Raw genomic sequence first — 24,633 nt, forward strand, 5'->3', positions numbered from 1 at the left:
GGCTAATAAAACCTAACATTACAATAATACAACTAATGATGAAGTGACTTCATTGCATTAAATAGGAACGTTGATAACTGTACAACAGCAGGTAAAGAGGTAATGATTACAACCTAAATAAGCACCATCCTTACAATATACACTGAGTTGCCTGGCATCTGACTGTGGACGTGAGGTTCCGGCTCTGTCAGTGTAGGTGTTACCAGCAGCACACCTGATGTCAGCTCCGTTGTCAGCCTTCACTGGAGAGAATGTGTAGGAGCTTCCCGTGTGGACTGCTGCGTTGTTCTTGGTCCAGTAGAAGGTGGCCGGAGGGTTGCCGTGGTCAGGGGACGAGGAACAGGTCAGTGATATGGACTCTCCTTCACATAGAGTACCTGGGTTGGTTGTGGTGGGTTTATCAGGTGGATCTGTAACATACATAAACAGTGTGATACGTTGCCATGGACAGGGGAATGAGGAACAGGTCAGTGATGTGGACTTTCCTTCACACAGAGTACCTGGGTTAGTTGTGGTGGGTTTGTCTGGTGGATGTGTGTCAGGGATGCACAGTGTGATACATTGTCAGGTGTATATGCAAACGACTGTCATAACAACACGTACGGAACGGACCAGTTCTAGCCATCAGATAGTCATTCGAATAGGCTTAGTTTACTCCAAGACGGATAGATCCTTCTAACTATCACTAAACCCCAGACTTTCATAGTCTGCGTACAATATGTATGCATATCAAAACTGAATGGTTGACATATTGCACTTGATTTCTTTAGATACCCCATTTATATAACAATAAAAGCGACAAGCCCCTTTCCATATTCATAAATCTCTGCCAAAACATGTGTTCATGATTCACTATCAAATAGTCATGGTACTAGGTGTTCGCGAAATTATGAGCGTATCCTGCCCAACCAGTGCCACCCGTCACAAACACATGCAAAGACAAGTGAACTGTTCACCTGTGTGTATCATTGTATTTTACGTTTTGGGCCTTAGCAACGTCTCTACTCCCGATAGACACTGCTATGTTTCACAAAACAAGTGATCCATAGACAAACTACGCATACATCTGAAAACTGCATTTTTGACATAATTTACTTGAATATGACACGTCCATGTTTTTGCTGTTGCCTATGATCCTTCGCAGAACTCGCGAAACAAATAAATAGAGTATACACCTAGTAGTTGTGCAAGCATCCTGGCATTATAGAGGTCCATAACATCGCTAATAAACAAAGTATTATGTCTAAAGGGCATCACGACCTCACGACCTTGAACTTGAAAGTAGCGCCCCTTGGACCAAGTGAACAATCGCTAGAAATGTCGTCCTCATGCCAAAGGATGCAATCTCGAATATAATATATATTATATATAATATATATTATTAATATATTATGAATATTATTCGGAACAGATGCTGTTATTTAAATTTCACAGCAGAGAAACCATCTGCTGACGTGTATGACATCACAGGCGATCATCGTGCGGACTTTTCTCAGGTTCATCAACATTGAACCGAGTTTGAAGCCAGATTTTCCGTAGAATGCAGATGTGGATGCTTGTGTACATACATGCTATTATCAACATGCTTTTAGAATCGGCATCTTATCCTTTCTCGGAGAAAACGTCACGCTGTATTGCCAGTGTGTTCCTGGAGTGAACAGTATGGTTGAATCATCAGTTCCGAATGTTGTATAAATACACCACCTTTATACTGACAATAGCAGCTGTTTTCAACGTTGAATTACGAGAATGTGAAAAGTTAGAAACCGTTTTTATTACAACTCGTGTTTTAACCACAGGCGTTAATATAACATGTGTTTGTGGGTTTCGCCCGTGGAGTAAGATATGTTCACCTTTTCGCAGTTTGATAGTGAATCATCAACACATGCTCATGACAATCGACATGTATTCTTGTATGAATGAGGAAAGGGTTTTGTCGGGTTTATTTACTTATCTATAATTAAAATTTTCTTGTATCATTCAAACATCAATAAAATAAAACAATCAGCATGTGACATGACTCGCCTCTCATCTACACTTAACAGAATTTGATATTGTGAAGCTATTTATTTGAGTGCAGAGGTTTGTGACATGAGGATATTTGTGATTTGTAATGTATTGTGAACATGAAGTGAGTATCTGCAACTTATATTTACTCATAATCACTTATTGACAAGTTCCTCATCATGAGAATAGTACACAGTAGTATAAGCAAAGCATGGTGTCGTCATATGCCAGCCGGGGGCACGAGTGGCCCAGTAGTTTAAGGCGCCGTGATTCGCTGTGCAGAATTGCGTCCCTTGGGCACGCCAGAAACCTTTGGTTATGGGTTCAAATCCCGGTTCGCCCCGATTATGTTTCTAGGTTTGTCAGTACTATACCTGTGCTCGTGGGTTTCACCAAAGTGGTAAACGTCTGAGACCTGCATCACTTCGGGCTTTCCTCCCACATTAAGCTGACACGCCATGATATAACTGGAATAAGGTTAAAATCGGCGTTAAACCCAACTCACTCACCTACTCACCCACTCATATGCCAACCATATACATGTGACGTTTTTCTCCATTTTGAAGAGAGGTTGTTTAGTTTATATGAGTTCAGAATGACAATACTAAGTCCACATAACCACAGTACGGAACCTCTTAAGCACCTGTTAAAGACCGTATCTGTCTTATGTATTTACACATCTAACACAATACTTACAATAGACAGTAAACGTCTGTGTCACAGTCTCATTGTATCCTCCATACATCCACGTTGCTTGACACTGACACTGTCTGGAATTCTGGTGTTTAGTGACCAGGAAGGTGAGTGAGGATGTCTTGGTTCCCTCCGTGCTGGACTCACTGCCTGTGTTGCTGGTGTTGTAACAGGACCACGTGATGAAAGCCAGAGGGTTGCCTCCTGTCACTGTGCACCTGATGGTCTTCTGGACTCCAGCATACATAACAGAGGTGAAATCCTGGACTGTAGGGCGGCCTGGAGATGGGTCTGTAAAAACAAATGACGAGCATCATGTAAGTTTATATATACACCACAAAGGTGAAATCCTGGACTGTAGGACGACCTGGAGGTGGGTCTGTAGAAACAAAAGACGAGCATCATGTAAGTTTATATATACATCACAAAGGTGAAATCCTGGACAGAAGGGCGGCCTGGAAGTGGGTCTGTAGAATCTGTAGTGGAGATCTGACATTAAAACAATTACGTTTGTAACCAAATAAACATAAAATTGAGCTGTTCGTCGCAAGGCCACTTTGATGAGCTATCAATAGTTTCATATCACCGTTCGGTAGTTATTGAAGTTTGAAGAGGATGAGCATTGTCAGTTTTGTCATAACCGGTGTGCCGTGAATGATAGAATGTGATTTATTGAACTATTCTACACTCAGAATGTCAAGGGGGCGCGGGTAGCCCAGTTGTCGTAGGAGCCATGGTTCGCCGTGCTGTGTTGCGTCCTTTGGGCACGCCAGAAATCTATGATTGTGGTTTCGAATCCCGGTTAGCCCAGATTATGTTTCTAGGTCTCTCAGCACCCTCACTGAAGGGGTAAATGTCTGAGATCTGCATCACTCCGGGCTTTCCTCCCACATTAAGATGACACGGCGCGATGTAACTTTGATACTGTTAAAAGCGGTGTTAAAACCAACTCACTCACTCACTCACTCACTCAGAATATCAAAGCACAATTTCGAATACGTTTGGTCTACAATAGACTTTACTTCATTTAATATTGCATGGCACTACTTCGCCTCATATACTCTAACCCCTGTCTATTTGGTTTACTGGCTTAACATGTCTGTGATTGACGAAAAATATGAAAGCATATTCACACAAACACATGAAGATAATGGTGTGGAACATGAACTGGACGTGATGTAAATCAACTTACACTTGACATCCCCGAGTGACAGAGTCTTGGTGACCGCCACTGCTGTCCTGGTGTTTCTCACACTGCACCTGACATCTGTCTTGCTCCTGACAGGACGGAATGTCCGAGTCTGAGACCACGTGGTACTTGTTGATCCTGTCACAGATCCCGTACTTCCTCCTGCTATGCCAGACCCATCACTGTAGTCCCAGGTGAAGGTCGCTCCAGGAGATACAGAGGTCAAGGTCTCACAGGTCAGGGTCAGGTCACGGTCCTCTGCCACCACGGTGTTTGCTGGTTTTGTTACTCTCACCTGGTTTGTGTCGGGTCCGTCTGATGACAAGAATGTAGAATAATCATGACTGTATTGACTAAATGTTTATATGTTGAGGTAATGGTTCCTGAAAGAATATTTAAAGTGTGTAAATGTTGGTATGGTTTTTTTTTTACATTTTACACTGTAGTTACAATGCACCAAAGCCTTAGTATCACTAGTATAAACCATTCAGAATGGTAAAATGCATACCTTTTGCTTTATGTCAACGTTTCATACCTGTCAGTTCTCATTCCCCTCCCTAAGCACCAAGTAGTATTACCGATATATCAATGTATTAATTACACCCTTATCATATCATATGAGAGGATCCTTAGTAACTTATGAAGTTCATTGTTTTTGTTTCTTTTTGTATCAAAGCATTTCTGCCCTAGGTTGATGTTTCATCCACTTCTGGCTATGTTAGAGTGGTTCTACTTACAACAAACCTCCAATGTGGCTCTGTGAGACTGAGTCCACCTGCACCGACCTTCCAATGTGTATCTGGTGGACTTGGCCAACTTACACCAAACTTTACACCTACTTTACCAAACTACAAGTGCAGTTATGTTAAATTGGATCTACTTACATAAATTCATACAGTGTGTATCTCCTAGAGTGGGTCCACTTACAACAAACCTCCGGGATGGCACTGTTAAACTGTTTCTTCTTACACCAAACCTCCAATGTAGCCCTGTCGTCCTGTGTCTATTACACCAAACCACCAGTGGGGCTCTGTATCTGTTAAACTGGGACTGTTTCTACTTACACTTAACATCATGTATGTCTCTGTTAGATTGGGTCACCTTACGACAAACCCCCAGTGTTGCTCTGTTAGACTGTGTCTACTTTGACCAATACACCAGTGTACCTCTGTTCGTTTGGGTCCACTTACACCAAACCTATAGCGTGAATCTTTTAGACTGTGTCAAATTTTACCAAACCACTTGTGAAGTTATATTAGATCGGGTCTACTGACACCAAACCTCCAGTGTGGCTCTGTCAGACTGTGTCTACTTTTACCAAACATCCAGTGTGGCTCTGTTGGACTATGTCTACTTACACCAAACCTCCAGTGTTGCTCTGTTAGACTGTGGGGATGTCTGGCCGTTGATGTTTTCAGCCTGACAGTGAATGCTCCTCCCCTGGTCAGTCCTACTGACATTGAATGTGACGGAGCTTGTTGTCTTCACCAGGACACCAGATGTCGTCTCTGTGCTGACTGTAGGAGTGGTTCCTGGTGGCAAGGTTACCCATGTCACAGTTGAAGTCGGGAAGCTGGCTGAGGTCACACAGGTCAAGGTCATGGATTGACCCGCTGCTTGTTCTAACTTCTCATTATCAGAGCTGATGTTTAGCAATGTCACAGAGGTTACCAGAACTGTAATAGCAAGTTTTACTTGATCTCTGTGTCTTTGTGGTGGTATCTATTGTATCAATATAATATGTTTCAGTATTTATGATCTCTTACAGTTTGCACGTGTTTATGGAATCCTAGAGGGACATTATCACGCTGTCGCATTGTCGTGTTCTCTCTCTCTTTTTGATTAATGGTGCGCATGGGGAGCAAATGAACTAGTCTACGCATGCGCAGAAAACTCCAGTGGTTCTAAACCCAAAATAACTAAGGCAATGTGTGTTACTTTAAAACAAATCTTTCATCGTTGCTTTTTGAAATTGTTTCATATATTTGAATTGTTGGTGATGAAATGTCGTTTTGTCACATTGTTGTGTTATCGCACTTTGTTAAAATATTCAAAAATGCAATAATTACTATAAGCATAACAACGCCACAATGCCACATCGCAACAAGTTGATGTCAAAAGTTTCCGCATGTGCTCTTTCGTGTCGAATGAATTATTTGTTTTGATTGGCTGAATGTGTACTACTATAGCAAATACACACCGGACGAATCATCAATGTTGTCAGATGAGCCCAGATTCACATATTTACGTGTCCGGAGGCGTCCTAGCGGGCGTCATACGAACTTAAACGTTAGGCAGCGTGACGGATTTGGGGTTGGGTCTGTAATGATATGGGCTGGGATGAATTTGACTGCCAGAATGCCATGTAAGGGTATCTGAAGAGTACTACTGACAACATACTGGCGCCAGTAGTTTGCACGTCATGCAGGTTCGCGTTTTGTCTTTCAAGAAGAAGGCACTATTGCCCACCGTGAACGTACTTAAGGGCTTAAATACAATTTTGTTTGTGATAAATCTTCAATCGTCATGTTAGCTCAGCAATCAAGACAGATAAAGTCATAAAAAAGAAACACATACGTGATATTGATATAAATATATGAAAAGTGTAAACGATATGTGAAGAGTTGCTATTACCCAACCGACCCCGTGTTATAATGACTGCCGAGGAACGCGTCATATAGTTGCTTCATTTGCGAGAAACAGCATCCTATTCGGCAAAAATTTAGAACTGCAAAGGCTAAGACGGCGTGAAGCCGTCGCATTCTTTAGGCAAGTCAGACTACCTCCCAGAGGTGTTTTGATGCAACAATATCGTCAACGGCGACGTCAGTGGTGTCAAGAACGCAGAGTGAGGCGTAAGAAGCGATGGGGAACGGTAGCCATGATCGTTGCGCTGCCAAAAGCTCTCGGGAGGTTAGCAATACAATGATGTGGAGGATTGTCGTCAACACTGGTATAATAAACCTGGTGCAAGAACAAGGCAATGACACCGTACATTGTTCCCATTATGAGACTGTTATGTTTTCTTTGAACATCACAATGCCACACCACGTAAAATTCCTATTAAACCACAATGTGAATGTCCTCCTGTGGCCCTCTAGAGCTTGATCACCGGGTACACAAAGTCATCATGAAACAAAGAAGCTGTTCCACATGCACTAGAGGCCGAACGTGTGATCTCGCTTCGTCCCTGGGTAGGAGCACTTGAAGAGGCAGTACTTGACGGTAATGGTGGACATACAAGATACCATGTTCCCATTACGTTGTCATTTGTCATTGTCCATGTATTGTCTTCGTATGACAGCAAACTGTCCAAAGTGGTTTGCTTAATAAGGGTCAAACATAAAATACCCCCAGGAGCATTGGCAGTTCAACAACCAGATCAAAACACCATGTAAACATCCTACTTGAGGCAATAATATACTCTATTAAACAGGCACCTGAAGGACTAATACAGGTATATACGTATGGCCCCCTTATCTCCATTCATCATATTAATACTCAATACACACACATACACAGATCATAATACTAAAATGCAAGTGTTCAAATGGCCTGGTATACACAGATATATTAAAATATTAAACCCAAGGTCTGTTCAGTTTGCAAGATTAGGAGTGATGTCAAATTCAACCAACCAAATGACAGTTGACCTAATTACTATGTATACTTATGCAAGTACTACGGAATACACAAAATACACTGACATATAAAAATGTCTTAAAAAAGGCCAAATTTGATCCAGTTCAGTTTGTCTCCATAAGATTAGGAGCCAGTTCACATTCAGCCAATAAAATCAAACAATCCATTCTCTACTAAAGAGCACATGCGAACATACGATTCGTTTTGTAAAAGCACGACATCACGATAATGCAACAACGAGGAATTTCCTAAAACTGTCTCGATGTTGCGCTGTTGCATTGTGGCACTTTTATTAATTACTGCATTTTTTCAATATTTTAACAAAGCGTGATAACTCGACAATGTGACAACATGACACTTCATAAAAATGTCGCGTTGTCGCATTGTCGCGTTTATATTAATTACTGCACACAATGTATTTTTGATATTTTTACAAAGTGCAACAACGCGACATTTCATCAACATGTCACATTGTCGCATTGTCACGCTTTTATTTGCTGTTGTTTATTTTCATAATCTTAACAAAACATGATCTAGGATATAGAGATGAATGCGCCTAGGGATGGAACTCAGTCACAACAATTACAAATGAGCAAAGTCGGTGTGTGGGTTAAAGAGTCGTCCGTTATCTGAAGTTTGATGAATGAGGGCATAAAGAATTCAAATATAGACATCACAAAAACATTATTGCGAAATAGGTTCTTAATTTACCAAGCTCTCTGAGCGTAATTTCATCAAAAGGGATATTACGAGTGAGAGAGTATTGTTTGAAGCGCAGCTCTGAACAGTATTTCAGTGAAGTCACTGCGAGTCAGCTTATGTGAGGAAAGACGGAAGTGATTTCCTCAAATAAATGCCGGGACTCGAATAAACGCCGTGTTCTCGATTAAACGCAGGGTATATTTCATCCCCATTGTTATCTTTGCGATTAAACACCGGCGATAAAGAGTGTCTGAAAGAAAGAGTGTCTGAAAGAAATAAACTACCAGGCGTTTAATCAAGGAAATATGGTAGGTCAAAACCATATATATAGAGTCAAGACGAATTGGTAAATTGAACTCACGATCATGGGTTTCTGGCACGCCTAAGGGGCGCCACTCTGCACATCATTGATTTGAGCGAGTGAGCGGGTTTGGGTTAACGCCGTTTTGAACAATACTTTTTTTCAGTTATTCACTGAAGAAAGAAAACTCTAAGTGGTGCATGTTTATGGTGCTTGGATTCGAACCCACGATCATAGTTTTCTGGTACGTCTATGAGACGCAAAAACACTGGGTCAGTCGTGTTCCTCTCATCGATTTGATGCTGAAGTTGTTGGAGATCGGAATTACATTAAATATGAATGAAGTTGGTCACTTGCTGTTAAAACATGTTTTAGTTTTAAAAAAACCGACACTGACAGTCACAATGTATAATACAATTTCTAAAGTAACCTAGAGAGATTTGTTTGAATTTTGAAAACAGGAACACATTGTCATTGGTTCTTCGGATTTAGAACCATATAAGCTTACAAAAGACCACTTGAGTTTTGACAGGGCATAACCATTTCTGAGCAAGCGTAGATTATTTCACCTACTACAGGCGCGCACCATTACTCCGCGCGACTATTCGACATTGTGATTAAGTCGCGTTGTCGCGCATTTTAACTTCTTTTTCACACATTTTAGACGGGGCGACAATGCGACATATTGTCACCTTGAAAAATGTTGCGTTTTCGTTGTCGCAATGTCGGCATTTGGAAAAGTAAAACACATTAGTCAAAGCACGACAATGCAACATGGTCAAAATGTCGCTATGGTTTATGTCGACTCATTTTGCTTGCTTTTGTAAGGGCGACAACGCGACAATGCGACAAACGCGACAATGTCCCTTCTGGGATTCCATACGTATCCTATCACATTCGAGTTAAATGTCCGTTCATTTGTAGAAAAACACGAACTATTTCTATCTCCATCATTGAGAATAAAACAGATCATGGATATCTTTTTTTAAAATATAAGTTACGAGTTCAGTCTTATGTTTTCATCCAGCATCCAATTACATTCACACGATGCCTGAAAAACACAAGCATGTCTTAGGGATTGCACCCCATGTGAAATTTTTCCTGAGGTTGATCGGACGTTAAATATGGGCACCCTACTGATTTTAGAAACATCTGATTAAGTTATCATAACTCACTTTCACAATCATTTACGCAAATGTTGGATATTCAAAACCTTTGTCTGCATGAATAGCAAGACACGGCAAGGTGGTTTGGGGAAAAAGAGGACATTCCAATTATTACTTGTTTGCAGTTACGTTTGTTTGTTTGTTTGTCGTTTAACGCCGCACTCAGCAATATTCCAGCTATTACAGTCTGTAAATAATCGATTATGGACCAGACAATACAGCGATTGATATGAGGAGCATCGACCCACGCAATTGCGATACGATGACTTGCATCAATCAAGTCAGCGAGCCTGACCACCCGATCCCGTTAGTCGCCTCTTACGACAAGCATAGTCGCCTTTTACGGCAGGCATGGGTTGCAGAAAACCTATTCTACCCCGGATCTTCGTGGGTCTGCAGTTACGTAAAGACAAATTATTGTATGTCGCAGTTCACTTTAATGTGATTCTAATGCACTATTCTAACTAACTACTGAGCGCTGTATATTTATACATTAAGGCCTGTCAACATACTATTAAAATGTATATTTGCATCAACATATATTCTAAAACGTTAACCAACGATAACATGATTATATCCATAACAATTTAATCAAATACATTTCAACCCTATGAAGGGCAATTCTATTACCTATCAAGGTAGCAGTTGTAGTAGTGTCGATACAGACTTAACACGTGCTCTACTCACCAGGGAACTGTATTGTGTTTGACGTGACAGACATTGTGTACGTGGGCGGGTCAAAGGAGTCGTGTTCCACACTGACAGTGAGAGACACCTGTCTGTTGTAGAGACCGGCTGTGTTTCCTGGTAAAGACAGAGTGTTGGTTGTCTGGACCTGGCCTGATGGACATGATCCCTGGGAGGAAGATGCACTGCTGGGAGGGACGCCACTCACACCCTATAAACACAAAACAGTAGTTAGAGAGACCGGCTGTGTTTCCTGGTAAAGACAGAGTGTTGGTTGTCAGGACCTGGCCTGATGGACATGATCCCTGGGAGGAAGATGTACTGCTGGGAGGGATGCCACTCACACCCTATAAACACAAAACAGTAGTTAGAGAGACCGGCTGTGTTTCCTGGTAAAGACAGAGTGTTGGTGATCTGGACCTGGCCTGATGGACATGATCCCTGGGAGGAAGATGTACTGCTGGGAGGGGCGCCACTCACATCCTGTAAACACAAAACAGTATTTAGAGAGACTGTCTGTGTTTCCTGGTAGAGACAGAGTGCTGGTTGTCTGGACCTGGCCTGATGGACAGGATCCCCGAGAGGAAGATTACTGTTCGGAAGGACGGGGATATGAAAAAAAGCTCAATTAAACAGACAATACCGGGCAACAGTATACGAGGGGTGTTCATTAAAGATTTCCCCTGACCCACTTCCGATGGACCTAGTGGAATAAAACTTGGCATAGGTTTTAGTCTTTCTCCACATAGGAACCACTAACAATTACACACTTCTCCCATAGTTTTATGCAACTATGGAGACCTCGCTTTAAAAAGCCCTCATTTTGCGTCTCAAACCAGGACTTGACTTCAGACATCAGTGTTTCATCACCTGTGAAACGTTTTCCCTTCAAAAATGACTTCATGGTTGGAACGAGGTGGAAGTCAGATGGTGCAAGGTCAGGAGAGTAAGGAGGATGTGGAAGGATTTCATAGCCACAGGAATGCGCTTCTGTCTGGGCAACATGAGAGTTGTGTACTGGAGCATTGTCTTGCAGGAGACGGACACCCTTGGTCAGCATGCCACGCCTCTTAAGCTTGATAGCGTCCCGCAATTTCCGCAGCAGTGAAACATAATAAGCTCCTGTAATTGTGGTACCCTTTGCCAAGAAATCCATCATCACTACTCCGTGCTGGTCCCAAAGCACCGTGAGCATGACCTTGCCTGCAGAGGGTTGGTGACTCCACATGCTTCCATTGCATCGACTGCACTTAAGACTCAGGATCATAGTGATGGACCCATGTTTCATCCTATGTGATAAGTCTGTCAAAAAAGTTTGACTGTTTTTTTTGGCACCTGTCCAAAAGATCCTTTGAGCAATTGACTCGTTCCCGCTTTTGGAAAGGTGTGAGCAACCTGGGAATCCATCGTGCAGACACCTTATGCATGTTCAAATTATCATGGATGTTTTTTTCCACAGACCCTACACTGATCTTGACATCTTGTGCTAACTGGCGAACAGTTATACGTCGGTCTGCCAAAATGGCGGTCTCCACTTGATGGATAGTGTCCTCATCAATGGCTGAATGGGGGCGACCAGGAATGGCAGCTGTTTCCACAGATGTCTGACCACACTTGAACTGGCGATGCAAGTGTTTAACAACGTCATATGATTGGGCATCTTCCCCATAAATTGCTTTAATTTCATCGAAAGTTTCTTTTTGTGTGCGACCTTTCAAATATAAAAATCTAATCACTGCTCGGTATTCTACTGGCTCCATTGTCACACCCTAATCGATCATAACACCTGTAAAAGTGGTAAGATTAATAGTTCGGTGCTGCAAATTCAGACATAACCCATAGATACATGTATCACTACACATGTAAAATTTCAACTAAATATGATAACCCTAAGTGGTTTAGGGGAAATCTTTAATGAACACCCCTCGTATCTGGACTTCGGCAAAGCCTCCGACATGGTATGGCATGACAAACTCCTCACAAAACTAGCACAAAATTGAGTAGAAGGGAACATGGCAAACTTCATGTGCAGCTTCCTGCACGACAGGTCTCTTTTAGTTAAAATGGGGAACAATCTATCGGATCCTATGTCATAGGACAATAGCACACCAGAAGGCAGCATTATAAGCCCAATCCTGTTTAACATCAAGATCAATCAATTATTTTTTTGATGACATCAACCCTCCTACCTAAACTTGTGAGTAAATGTGAGTAAAGCACAGAGATATTTCACAAATCTGCAAAAAACTCCAGTTAGCCCTGAACGTAGGTAGATCAATGGTGCAATAAATTGGGTTCACCCTTTCAAGTGAGAAAATCTGTTGGAGTTCTATCCAAACGCAGGGGGAAAGATGCTATGATTCCCCATCCCTCCATAAAAGGCGAACCAATCAAATTCCAAAAATTTGGCAATATTTCTAGGGGTGATCAACACCTCACTTGGCGCAAACATATAGAATATGCGGAAAACAGATGTCAAAAAGCCCTGAACGTAGGCACATATTGGGGCACATTGAGGCAGCTAATTTATACATCAATATAGTTTTTAGAGACTTGTTGATAAGAATAAAGGGCTCCAGAGTATTATATGATAAACTTATAGCTACAACTATATTTCCTCTGATGTGTGATAAATGGGAAAATGAACTTAATCAAGGCATTTTATGGAATAATGTTTTCTCTAATTGTCGTTTGTGTACCAATGATGTTAAACTAATAGATTTCCAGTACAGATTCATAAATAGAGCTCCTTATACCAAAAATGAATTATTAATAATGAAGTTAATGGATGATGATATATATATATGCTCATTTATGTCTCTGAATCTGAAAACTTATACCATTTGTATGCAGAATACGTTTTGATAGAGGGATTTTGGTTAGAAATTGAAAGGTACCTAAACTCGAAACTTTCATAGGATATTCATATTACCATTCTGGATAAGTTATTTTGCTACATTAACAACAACTACCTTTTCAACCATATAATTCTTCTTATATATTCTTCTTATATAACAATATATTCACCAGTCAAGCGTTAAGAAAACTCCATTATGCTTTCCTTTTTTCATAAAAATATTGAGGTGTGGTGAGGTGAAATGGGGTTTAACGTCGCGTCCAAGATTATTGCACTTATATAGCGACGTGCATGTACGTGTGTGTGTTTGTGTGGCTGCTTGTACTAGTCCGGACTGATGCCGATTTATAGTGCTAGCTCACTGAGATACCATGCCGCAGTTTAACTCGAATACCCCACTCAGACACAGTATACTGACTCCGAGCCGACGAGTCCTTGTTTTAGCCCCTTAATGCCGAGCGCCAGACAGGGTAACAAGTACCATCTTTTAACGTCTATTGGTATGACGCGGCCGGGGGTCGAACCCCGGACCTTCCGCTCTCCGGGTGAACGCTCTACCACTAGACCACCGAGGCGGTCTAAAAATATTGAAAGATGTATGTAAAATAGAAAAAAAATATCGCAATGAAAAATAGTAGTATTAATAGATTTGACAGAAAATGGAAGGAATTATCAGTCTACTTAATATAATTTTTCAGCCAATCAATATATATACACACCCACATCTGATCATATTTTAAGATTCTATGAATTGCTACACGTATATATACACATGTACTTATGTTACATTTATGTCTAGTGAATTGAAATAAAAATATTAAAAAATAAGAAAATACTGTCTTGAGCTGCCTCGACAGAATACAATACAAAGCCCTAATGCTGGCCATGGGTTCAGCAACAGGCACTTCACGAGAAGCACCACAAGTAGGTTAAGGATAAGTTTAATTCCATACTGAAAGGCCTCAGGCCCATAGTGCAATGTTGTTCTCACGAGTGGTTACGGATATGTTTAACAGGTCTTATTCTAATTAAAATAGCATTATAAATGAACATTGATAGATTTTTTAGAGTATTTTTATCAGTTGTTGACATGATTGATATAACTTTTTGTAGAAAGTAGAAACAGGAGAACTTCCATTTAAACTAAGAAGAGAGCAGGCAATATTCTGGTGAAAATGAATATGAAAAAGATATGGCAGGACACAAACACTCGAGATGAAAAACAGCTCAGGAAAATCCCCCACTAAAGCCATCTGGGATAATAGTACTCATCCGGAGTCACAATTGTGATGACATTCAGCCACCAGAAAGTCACTACAAAGGTCACACCCTCCCAGGGCTTTAAAATATGCCAAAGTTGACACTGCTTTAACATCCGAAGTCACCCCAATATATATATACACTGATGTATCCAAGAATCCTATCAACAACGCTGGTTACGGGCTCTATATCCACAGCTCCAAACCCCAAGCACTTTCAGTTCGCTTGCCTGATCGTCAGTCAGTATTCACTGCTGAATTGGAGGCAATTCATCATGCACTCAAACTCATACCGGAACTACCGGAGGCAAAGCATCCAATCAGACACTTCATTTCAAGCCATCAGCGGCAGGAACTCAAACTCCAGACCAAATACAGTCAATGATATTCTATGCAACTAAACAAAACTATCGGACCAAAGGCAACAGGTGGAGCTATGTTGGATCCCCTATTACATAGGTATTCATGGAAATGAAAAAGCAGACACACTGGCGAAGCCAGCTCAATACCCTAAAGTAAACTAGACATAAAAATCAAAATCAAAGCCTCAATAGCCCAAAGATGGCAACCCCAGTGGGACGCGAGTAAACTCGGCAGATGGCTTCACATCATTCAACCCAAGATCCGCCAAAAGCCATAGCCATACTCAAATGAAAGGAAAGTTGATGCCTCAGACTCAGTCACAAAGAGCACTATAACAAGGCTTGTCCTTCTTGCAAATCAACTATAATCTATTGCTCACTTGTTATTGGAATGTCAAGACCATGCCCCGGCATGGCTTCGGCTAAAAGAAGAATTGTAGTTAGATCCGCTATCTGTCGAAGATCTAGCCAAGCCAAGAGATGCAATAGCGAAGGCCACACTATTTCTGAGAGAAGGACGGCTACTCGAAATTGTATAAAAGAGCAGCCAAAGATAAAAATAAAACTATGCAAAAACAGAAATTATATGAATACCAAAACTGTGTATGTGTACCCTACTCACAAACATAAGTCTCAAAGAGGGACAGGTCAGTCGAAATTGCTAAGGCAGATGGCGATCTCTTAAACACGTAAAGCAACAACAACAAAAAGGGTGAGGAGTGAGGTAGGGATGAGAGGTGAATTGGGGGTGGGAGGTGAGGTGGGTGCGAGAGGTGTGGAGGAGGTGAGAGATGAGGAGGGGGTGAGAGGTAAGGAGGGTCTGAGAGGTAAGGAGGGGGTGAGATGTGAGGTAGGTGTGAGAGGTGAGGGACGGGGGGGGGGGGGGGGGGGGGGTGAGAGATGAGAGGTGTGGAGGGTCTGAGAGGTAAGGAGGGGGTGAGATGTGAGGAATGTGTGACATGTGAGGTAGGGTGAGAGATGAGGAGAGGGTGATAGATGAGGATGGGGCGAGAGATGAGGAGGGGGTGAGAGGTGAGGTAGGGTTAGAGATGAGGCGGGTCTGAGAGGTAAGGAGGGGGTGAGATGTGAGGTAGGTGTGAGAGGTGAGGGAGGGGGGTGGTGGGGGTGAGAGATGAGAGGTGTGGAGGGTCTGAGAGGTAAGGAGGGGGTGAGATGTGAGGAATGTGTGACATGTGAGGTAGGGTGAGAGATGAGGAGGGGGTGATAGATGAGGATGGGGCGAGAGATGAGGAGGGGGTGAGAGGTGAGGTAGGGTTAGAGATGAGGCGGGTCTGAGGGGGTGAGAGGTGAGGTAGGGTGAGAGATGAGGAGGGGGTGAGAGGTACGGAGGGGTGAGAGGTGAGGTATGGTGAGAGATGAGGAGGGGGTGATAGATGAGGATGGGGCGAGAGATGAGGAGGGGTGAGAGGTGAGGTAGGGTGTGAGATGAGGAGGGTCTGAGGGGTACGGAGGGGGTGAGAGGTGAGGTAGGGTGAGAGATGAGGAGGGGGTGATATATAAGGATGGGGTGAGTGATGAGGAGGGGGTGAGAGGTTAGGTAGGGTGAGATATGAGAAGGGGGTGAGAGGTGAGGTAGGGTGAGAGGTGAGGAGGAGGTGATAGATGAGGATGGGGCGAGAGATGAGGAGGGGTGAGAGGTGAGGTAGGGTGTGAGATGAGGAGGGTCTGAGGGGTACGGAGGGGGTGAGAGGTGAGGTAGGGTGAGAGATGAGGAGGGGGTGATATATAAGGATGGGGTGAGTGATGAGGAGGGGGTGAGAGGTTAGGTAGGGTGAGATATGAGAAGGGGGTGAGAGGTGAGGTAGGGTGAGAGATGAGAAGGGGGTGATAGATGAGGATGGGGTGAGTGATGAGGAGGGGGTGAGAGGTGAGGTTGGGTGAGAGATGAGGAGGGGGTGATAGATGAGGATGGGATGAGTGATGAGGATGGGGTGATAGGGGTGAGAGGTGAGGAGGGAGATGGGTGTGAGGTCTGAAGAATTGGAAGTTACAATACCACAGTCAAGGCCACAGTGTAGGTTTGGCAGAACATTCAGTCATTAGTCACACATTCATTGATCATAGCATGTACCGCACTCACAGCCGGATTGCGATAGCAATATACATCACAGCCCAATACCAGCCAACTTATTCACTAACTGGGGATCACGAACAGACTTTGGGATTACGAATCGAACATATCTGGGATCAGACATTAGGCACAAGCCGGCTCGCCGGTCGCCGACCGCCTGACCCCCAAGCGCCTCCCCCACGGACAGTTTCAGTGGCACGGCACACGAATCTCGCTAGATATGTCTTATTACCTATCTTCCTTTCCGCTCGTAACTGTAACTTAACTTTATTTAACTTATCTTTCGTCCCTATTGTTTAAAGCTATATTTTTTGTGGTTCCTGATATTGCATTGCCTTACATTATTGCGTTACCCCCAAACAAATTATGACATCTACAACTCTCACACCAACCTCACCTACTTAGACCACAGGGATACACAGGAAGACATAACAGAATACATTCACAGAGTCAACAAACTTTCAACTCAACCCCAGATAACAGACTACAAAAACATAAACAAGAACACCAACAGAACACCAACACCAGGCAGGACAACCACACAGGCAGTATGTTTAACTTTCAGGTCCACTACACTACCTACACACAAATGCGCACACTGCAACCAAACAGAAACGCCAGAACATGTCCTACTACACTGCATGCTCTTCGCATGACGATGCTCCTGAACCAACTGGACAGATTACATTACAAACTCTCCTCACGATACACAAACCTTTTAAAGCCTAAGGCATCTTTTTAATTCAAGCAGGCCTCCAAAGGCGTATATAATTTCCCACACAAATAAATCACCACTAATCTTATAACACACTACTTCAAAATTTAAGTTTGTTTGCTTGTTGTTTAACGCCGCAATATTTCAGCTATATTACGGCGGTCTGTAAATAGTCGAGTCTGGACCAGGCAATCCAGTGATTGACATCATGAGCATCGATCAACGCAAATGGCATACGATGACATGCATCAACCAAGTCAGCGAGCCTGACCACCCGATCGGGTTAGTCGCCTCTTATGACAAGCATAGTCGCCTTTTACGGTATGGGTTGCTAAAGACCTATTCCACTCCGGATCTTCACGGGTATCAAAATTCAAACAACCCTCACGCCCCCTTAGGTTGCCTCTCCTTTAGGACACATCCCGCCTTTAGGACACAACCCTCCTTTAGGACACATCCCTCCTTTAGGACACATCCCTCCTTAAGGACACACCCCTCCTTCAAAGCACATCCCTCCTTTAGGACACACCCCTTTTTTAGGACACACCCCTCCTTTAGGACACATCCCTCCTTAAGGACACATCCCTCCTTTAGGACACATCCCTCCTTTTGGACACACCCCTCCTTTTGGACACACCCCTCCTTCAAAACACATCCCTTCTTTAGGACACATCCCTCCTTTAGGACACATCCCTCCTTTTGGACACACCCCTCCTTTTGGACACACCCCTCTTTCAAAGCACATCCCTCCTTTAGGACACACCCCTTTTTTAGGACACACCCCTCCTTTAGGACACATCCCTCCTTTAGGACACTTTAGCGGCCCCGTGTGCGAAATTCGCATAATGTCGGAAAGCGCAAGTAAAATCGCCAATAATCTCTCCCAATGTTGGCCGTGGGTCAATATACATGTATAAGGTGATGGAGGAGAATGGTGATGAAGATGTAGCAATATATACTACTCAAAAGAAGTTAAGGATCACCTTATTCTTTCATATTACTATAGTTAATCTCTCATGTCATGACAGATTAACTTTACCATTATGAAAGAATCGGGTGATCCTTAACTTCTTTTAAGTAGTATATATGGTGAAGTGAAGATTAAATTAACTGCTACATCGTCTGAGTGTAATAAATGCCTGGTAGCCATTAGTTCAAAGTAGCATGTTAATAACAAATATTGCATCACAACGAACACGGGCAGTGTATTTGAATTAAGAGGATGTGAGACATGGCTGTGAGAATGTCACCGGTCAAATCAAAGTTTTATATTGTCATGATAGGAAGGAAAACAAAGTGCTTTATTGTCATGATATTGGAATCATCGGTCTATCTTAGCTTGAACGCAAACAGCTGCATTTACATTGGCGACTGATATATTGAAACAAAGAATAACTTCTCCAGCATCATAGTTTCTGTTTTCTTCATTTGAAAGTTTTCATAAACCATGTAATACACGTAGTATTTCTTAATTACGGTTAATTATCCTGTTTAGGGGATCATAAGATCTCAAGCTATTGCGGTTCTCAGCAGGATAAGAGATTAGCATGAAGGCTACTTGTTTTAATAAATGGAGCTGCTGGGCGGCGATATTATTTTCAATGGATGGGAGGTTTATTTCGTTGTGGCTAGATATGTGTACAACTTGTAATGTGACAATGATGTTGATATGTTAAATAGACTATGAGAAAAGATTCAGTTGTAAGGGTCGGGCGGATAGCATACGTTGACGATGCACGGTGAGGTAAAGATAAAAGGACCATACACATGATATTACATTATGCTAATGTAACTAATACAAGATGATCGAAGACATCAATATGAGCATACAGTTCCCTACCTGTTGGTATCGCCATGTGATGACGGCGGCAGGGGCAGCACACGGGGTGGTCACTGTGACGGAGATAGTGTTCTGTGGGGTCACGGAGGACGGGAGAGAAGTCAGTTGTGGAGAGAATGTCACAGAGCTCCAGTCCAGGACAGCTGGGAAGAAGGAATGATACAAATAAGCTTCTGGTGTAGATCTATAAACTACTTCAATGTTCACACAGCCCAGTCAATCAAGAATAGAATCTACACAGGACCACAATGTACTGATATAATAATAACAACAACAATAATAATAATAATAATAATAATAATAATATAGTTTATTACAGTGTCACGTGTTACAAAGTGATACAACATTTAGCACATACTAAAAATACAAACACCAGGCGTCACAGGGCCGAAATGACACCTTGAGATATAACAAATATTAAAATACAATTAAATATAAAAAGTAATCATGCCCATTCTTAATATCTACATATACACATATTCACTAACACGAACACATAATGCACGCACGCACGCACGCACACACTCACAGAATCAATCATTCTAATATTCTCCCGCTCATACTATAACAGACACCCAAACATTCAGATATCCCCCTCCCCCTCACTCGAAACACACACACACACACACACACACACACACACACACACACACACACACACACACACACACACACACACACACACACACACACACACACACACACACACACACACACACACACACACACACACACACACACTCAACCTCACTCACAAATACACCCATACCCAAATTCCTGCATCTACACACACTCCATATCCTTTCTTCTGACCGTACCAACATTCATATCCCCTCCCCACACACACCCATGCCCCATAACCTCACACACTCAAAGGTATAACTAAAACAATCATTATATTAATATAAATTCTCAAGATCATGTCATAACAATGTAAATATTTGTGAGGTTTTCTGCATTTGTTCGATTACCCTAGACTCGTGATATTGAGGGCGGGACTGTTTGGAGTTTAACACTGTTGTGACCAGTGTCCCAGTTATATACTCCCGTGAAGATCCGGGATAGAATAGGTCTTCAGCAACACATGCTTGCCGTAAAAGGCGACTATGCTTGTCGTAAGAGGCGACTAACGGGATCGGGTGGTTAGGCTCGATGATTTGGTTGATGCATGTCATCGATCCCTATTGCGTGGGTCGATGCTCATGATATCAATCACTGCATTGTCTGGTCCAGACAGACCGCCATCATATAGCTGGAATATTGCTGAGTGCGGCGTTAAACAACAAACAAACCAAACCAAACCCATGATTTGCGTGATGACACAGTATACTGACTCCGAGCCGACCAGTCCTTGTTTTAGCCCTTTAATGCCGAGCGCCAGACAGGGTAACAACAAGTACCATCTTTTAACGTCTGTTAGTATGACGCGGCCGGGGATCGAACCTCGGACCTTCCGCTCTCCGGGCGGACGCTCTACCACTAGACCACCGAGGCGGTCAGCTTTCCTGTAAGTTACGAAGTGTTGTCTATTGTCCAATTTCATATACTTTCATATTAGTTCCACACTTATCCATAGTTTGATTGTTTCCATCTGTCAACGTGTGATTCAAATATATAACATACCTGCAACCTGTGACAATGCGATGTTATTTGATACGGTATTGTTATATTCACATCTCCATGTCCCACTGTCTCTGGTGGAATTGAGTGACGTTATGTCAAGAGTCAGGATCCTGGATGTACTGTCGAGTCTCACATTGTATCCTGAGACACCTGTCCCACAGCTGTCTGATGATGTGCAGCCTCCCTGGGTAGAAGTAGGACCCTTCACGAAGGTAGCAATTAAAGTGATAGCTGCATCTAGTGTACAGAAGATGCTGAAACTGACACCCTCCACGGGAACACGTCTGCTGGTGGCAAGAACTGGAGCTGACTCTGAAACAGTGTAACGAATATGTACACAACTACCCCAGGTAAATTAGTATCCGACACTGGAGGAACACACACCATTCAGGTGGTAGATTATGTCAGGTGGTATTATTAGAACCGCCTCCGTGGTCTAGTGGACATAGCGCCTGTCCGGAGACGGTCAGAATTACGAGGATAAAACAAGGACGGGTGGGCTCAGATTCAGAATACTGTATCTTAGAGCGGCAGTGTATCTCTGTAAACAACACACAAACAAGTACACACACACATATATTCACACAAACACACACATACACAAACATAAATACTCACATACACAAACAAGCACACACACACACACACACACACACACACACACACACACACACACACACACACACACGCACACAAACACACATATACACACCTACACACACCTACGCACAGAAACACATATGCACTCATCCACACACATTCACAAACATCTACACATAAACAAACAAACAAGCATACTCCTACACACACACACACACACATACACACATATATTCACACAAACACACACATACACAAACAAGCACACACACACACACATATATTCACACAAACACACACTTACACAAACATAAATACTCACATACACACACAAACAAACACACATAAACACACATATACACACATATACACACCTACACACAGAAACACATATATGCACTCATCCACACACATTCACAGACATCTACGCATAAACAAACAAACAAACACACACATACACACACCAACACACACACACAACTACATACACAAACACGCACAAACACACATGGGCACACATACACACAGATACACAAACATACACACACATACAATTACACACACAAACACACACATATATACACACTCAAACACACACGTGCACACATACACACACAAACACACATATACACATACATACAACTATACACACAAACACACACACACACATATACACATACACACACAAACATACACGTACACACATACACACGAAACACACACATACACACATACGCACACATACAATTGCAACATGGAACATGGAAGTATACAAAAGATCATATTCAGTACGGTTCCCCAAAATAATATATACTAAATTATATTCCGAATATATATCGCCATACGTTTTGGAGCTAACCGAAAACATCACCGCAGTAAATGGGGTTTTACGAAATTGTGGACTGTTTATCCCAGTTCTGGTCGCTACAATCGTGTTTCACCGAGGTAATTAACGTAAATGTCTGACCTATCGCCTTCGTTTATCGGTTGTATGACACGTAATGTATATACATCAGTATACTATCAGTATAACAGATACACATGGACATATGCCCCTGCAGTTGTGATCATAGTTAACAGTTCCCTTACCTGTACGAAGAATCTGTCCAACATTCACTAGAATCAGAAGTGAAATGTTTTTGAGATATCCACAGGTAAACATTATAGCTGCTACATTGACAGACTTACACTCACACACACACGGCGGGACGTACTCAAGTGGTATTTTACTTCCGGGTAGCCGAGGCAATATGTAGGTCAGATCTACAGCGAGATATAAATGTGCGCTCGCCATACCCACAGATCATGTACTGTACCAATACCTCATGCAGAACACATTGACCTAGAGCTGTGTACCAATACATAGGCTCCCGTGCCTTACCTCTTGTGTCACAGTGCCTGGGCTCCCATGTCTCACCCCTTTTGTCCCAAAGGTTGGACTCCCGTTTCTCACCTCTTGTGCTAAAAGGAGGGGCGCTCCCGAGTCTCACAGCTTGTGTCCCAAGGGATAGGCTCCCGTGTCTTTATCCTTGTGTCTCAATGTCTGGGCTCCCATGTCTCACCCCTTTTGTCTCAAAACATGAGCTAAAGTGTCTCGAACCTTGTGTCCCAAAATCGGGGCTACCGAGTTTCACCCCTTGTGTACCAATGGATGGACTCCCTTGTGTCCCAATACCTTGGTTCCTGTGTATCACTTCGTGTGTCGCAATACCCGATGTCCCGGTCGTTTTTGTCCCAGTGCATAGGCTCCCGTGTCTCACCCCTTGTGTCTCAAAGGCTGGGTTCCTGTGTATCACCTATTGTGTCCCAATGTCTGGGCATCCGTGTCTCACCATGTGTCAAAATGCATATTCTTCCTTGTCTCCCCTTTGTGTCGCAATGCCGGAGGTCCCGTGGCTCAACTCATTTGTTCCAATGCATGGTGACCCGTGTCTCTCACCTTGTGTCTCAAAGGATGGGCTCCCGTGTCTCACAGCTAGTGTCCCAATGCCTGGGATTTCGTGTCTCACATCTTGTGTCCCAATGTCGGGGCTCCCGTGTCTCTCACCTTGTGTCTCAAAGGATGGGCTCCCGTGTCTCACATCTTGTGTCCCAATGTCGGGGCTCCCGTGTCTCTCACCTTGTGTCTCAAAGGATGGGCTCTTGTGTCTCAAAGGATGGGCTCCCGTGTCTCACAGCTAGTGTCCCAATGTCTGGGATTTCGTGTCTCACATCTTGTGTCCCAATGTCGGGGCTCCCGTGTCTCTCACCTTGTGTCTCAAAGGATGGGCTCCCGTGTCTCACATCTTGTGTCCCAATGTCGGGGCTCCCGTGTCTCTCACCTTGTGTCTCAAAGGATGGGCTCCCGTGTCTCACAGCTAGTGTCCCAATGTCTGGGATTTCGTGTCTCACATCTTGTGTCCCAATGTCGGGGCTCCCGTGTCTCTCACCTTGTGTCTCAAAGGATGGGCTCCTTGTCTCACAGCTAGTGTCCCAATGTCTGGGATTTCGTGTCTCACATCTAGTGTCCCAATGTCGGGGCTCCCGTGTCTCTCACCTTGAGTCTCAAAGGATGGGCTCCCGTGTCTCACAGCTAGTGTCACAATGTCTGGGATTTCGTGTCTCACAGCTTGTGACCCAATGTCGGGGCTCCCGTGTCTCACATCTAGTGTCCCAATGTCGGGGCTCCCGTGTCTCTCACCTTGTGTCTCAAAGGATTGGCTCCCGTGTCTCACAGCTAGTGTCCCAATGTCTGGGATTTCGTGTCTCACAGCTTGTGTCCCAATGTCTGGGCTAAGGTATCTGACAGCTTGTGTCCCAATGTCGGGGCTCCCGGGTCTTACCCCTTCTGTTCCAAAGGTTGGGCTCCCGGGTTCCACAGCTTTTGTCCCAATACCTGTGTTCCCTTGTCTCACTCCG

The 24,633-nt window shown here is 43.2% G+C and overlaps 1 protein-coding gene across 1 annotated transcript in view; it reads right to left on the reverse strand.

The window, feature by feature from the left end:
- LOC139457122 (B-cell receptor CD22-like) overlaps window positions 1-24,633 on the reverse strand; it is a 34,655-nt gene that overhangs the window by 8,733 nt on the left and 1,289 nt on the right. The window contains exons 3-12 of the mRNA XM_071238553.1: window positions 24,272-24,466; window positions 23,675-23,854; window positions 22,825-22,851; window positions 21,136-21,447; window positions 19,513-19,655; window positions 10,388-10,598; window positions 5,248-5,565; window positions 3,893-4,204; window positions 2,704-2,991; window positions 135-410 (exon numbers count right to left, since the gene is read on the reverse strand). Coding sequence (XP_071094654.1) covers window positions 135-410; window positions 2,704-2,991; window positions 3,893-4,204; window positions 5,248-5,565; window positions 10,388-10,598; window positions 19,513-19,655; window positions 21,136-21,447; window positions 22,825-22,851; window positions 23,675-23,854; window positions 24,272-24,466 — 2,262 coding nt within the window. The remainder of the gene's footprint in view (window positions 1-134; window positions 411-2,703; window positions 2,992-3,892; window positions 4,205-5,247; window positions 5,566-10,387; window positions 10,599-19,512; window positions 19,656-21,135; window positions 21,448-22,824; window positions 22,852-23,674; window positions 23,855-24,271; window positions 24,467-24,633) is intronic.

The sequence above is a fragment of the Haliotis cracherodii genome, unplaced genomic scaffold (genome assembly GCF_022045235.1).
Source record: "Haliotis cracherodii isolate W230 unplaced genomic scaffold, xgHalCrac1.p SCAF_12, whole genome shotgun sequence".
NCBI classification, from domain to species: Eukaryota; Metazoa; Mollusca; class Gastropoda; order Lepetellida; family Haliotidae; genus Haliotis; species Haliotis cracherodii.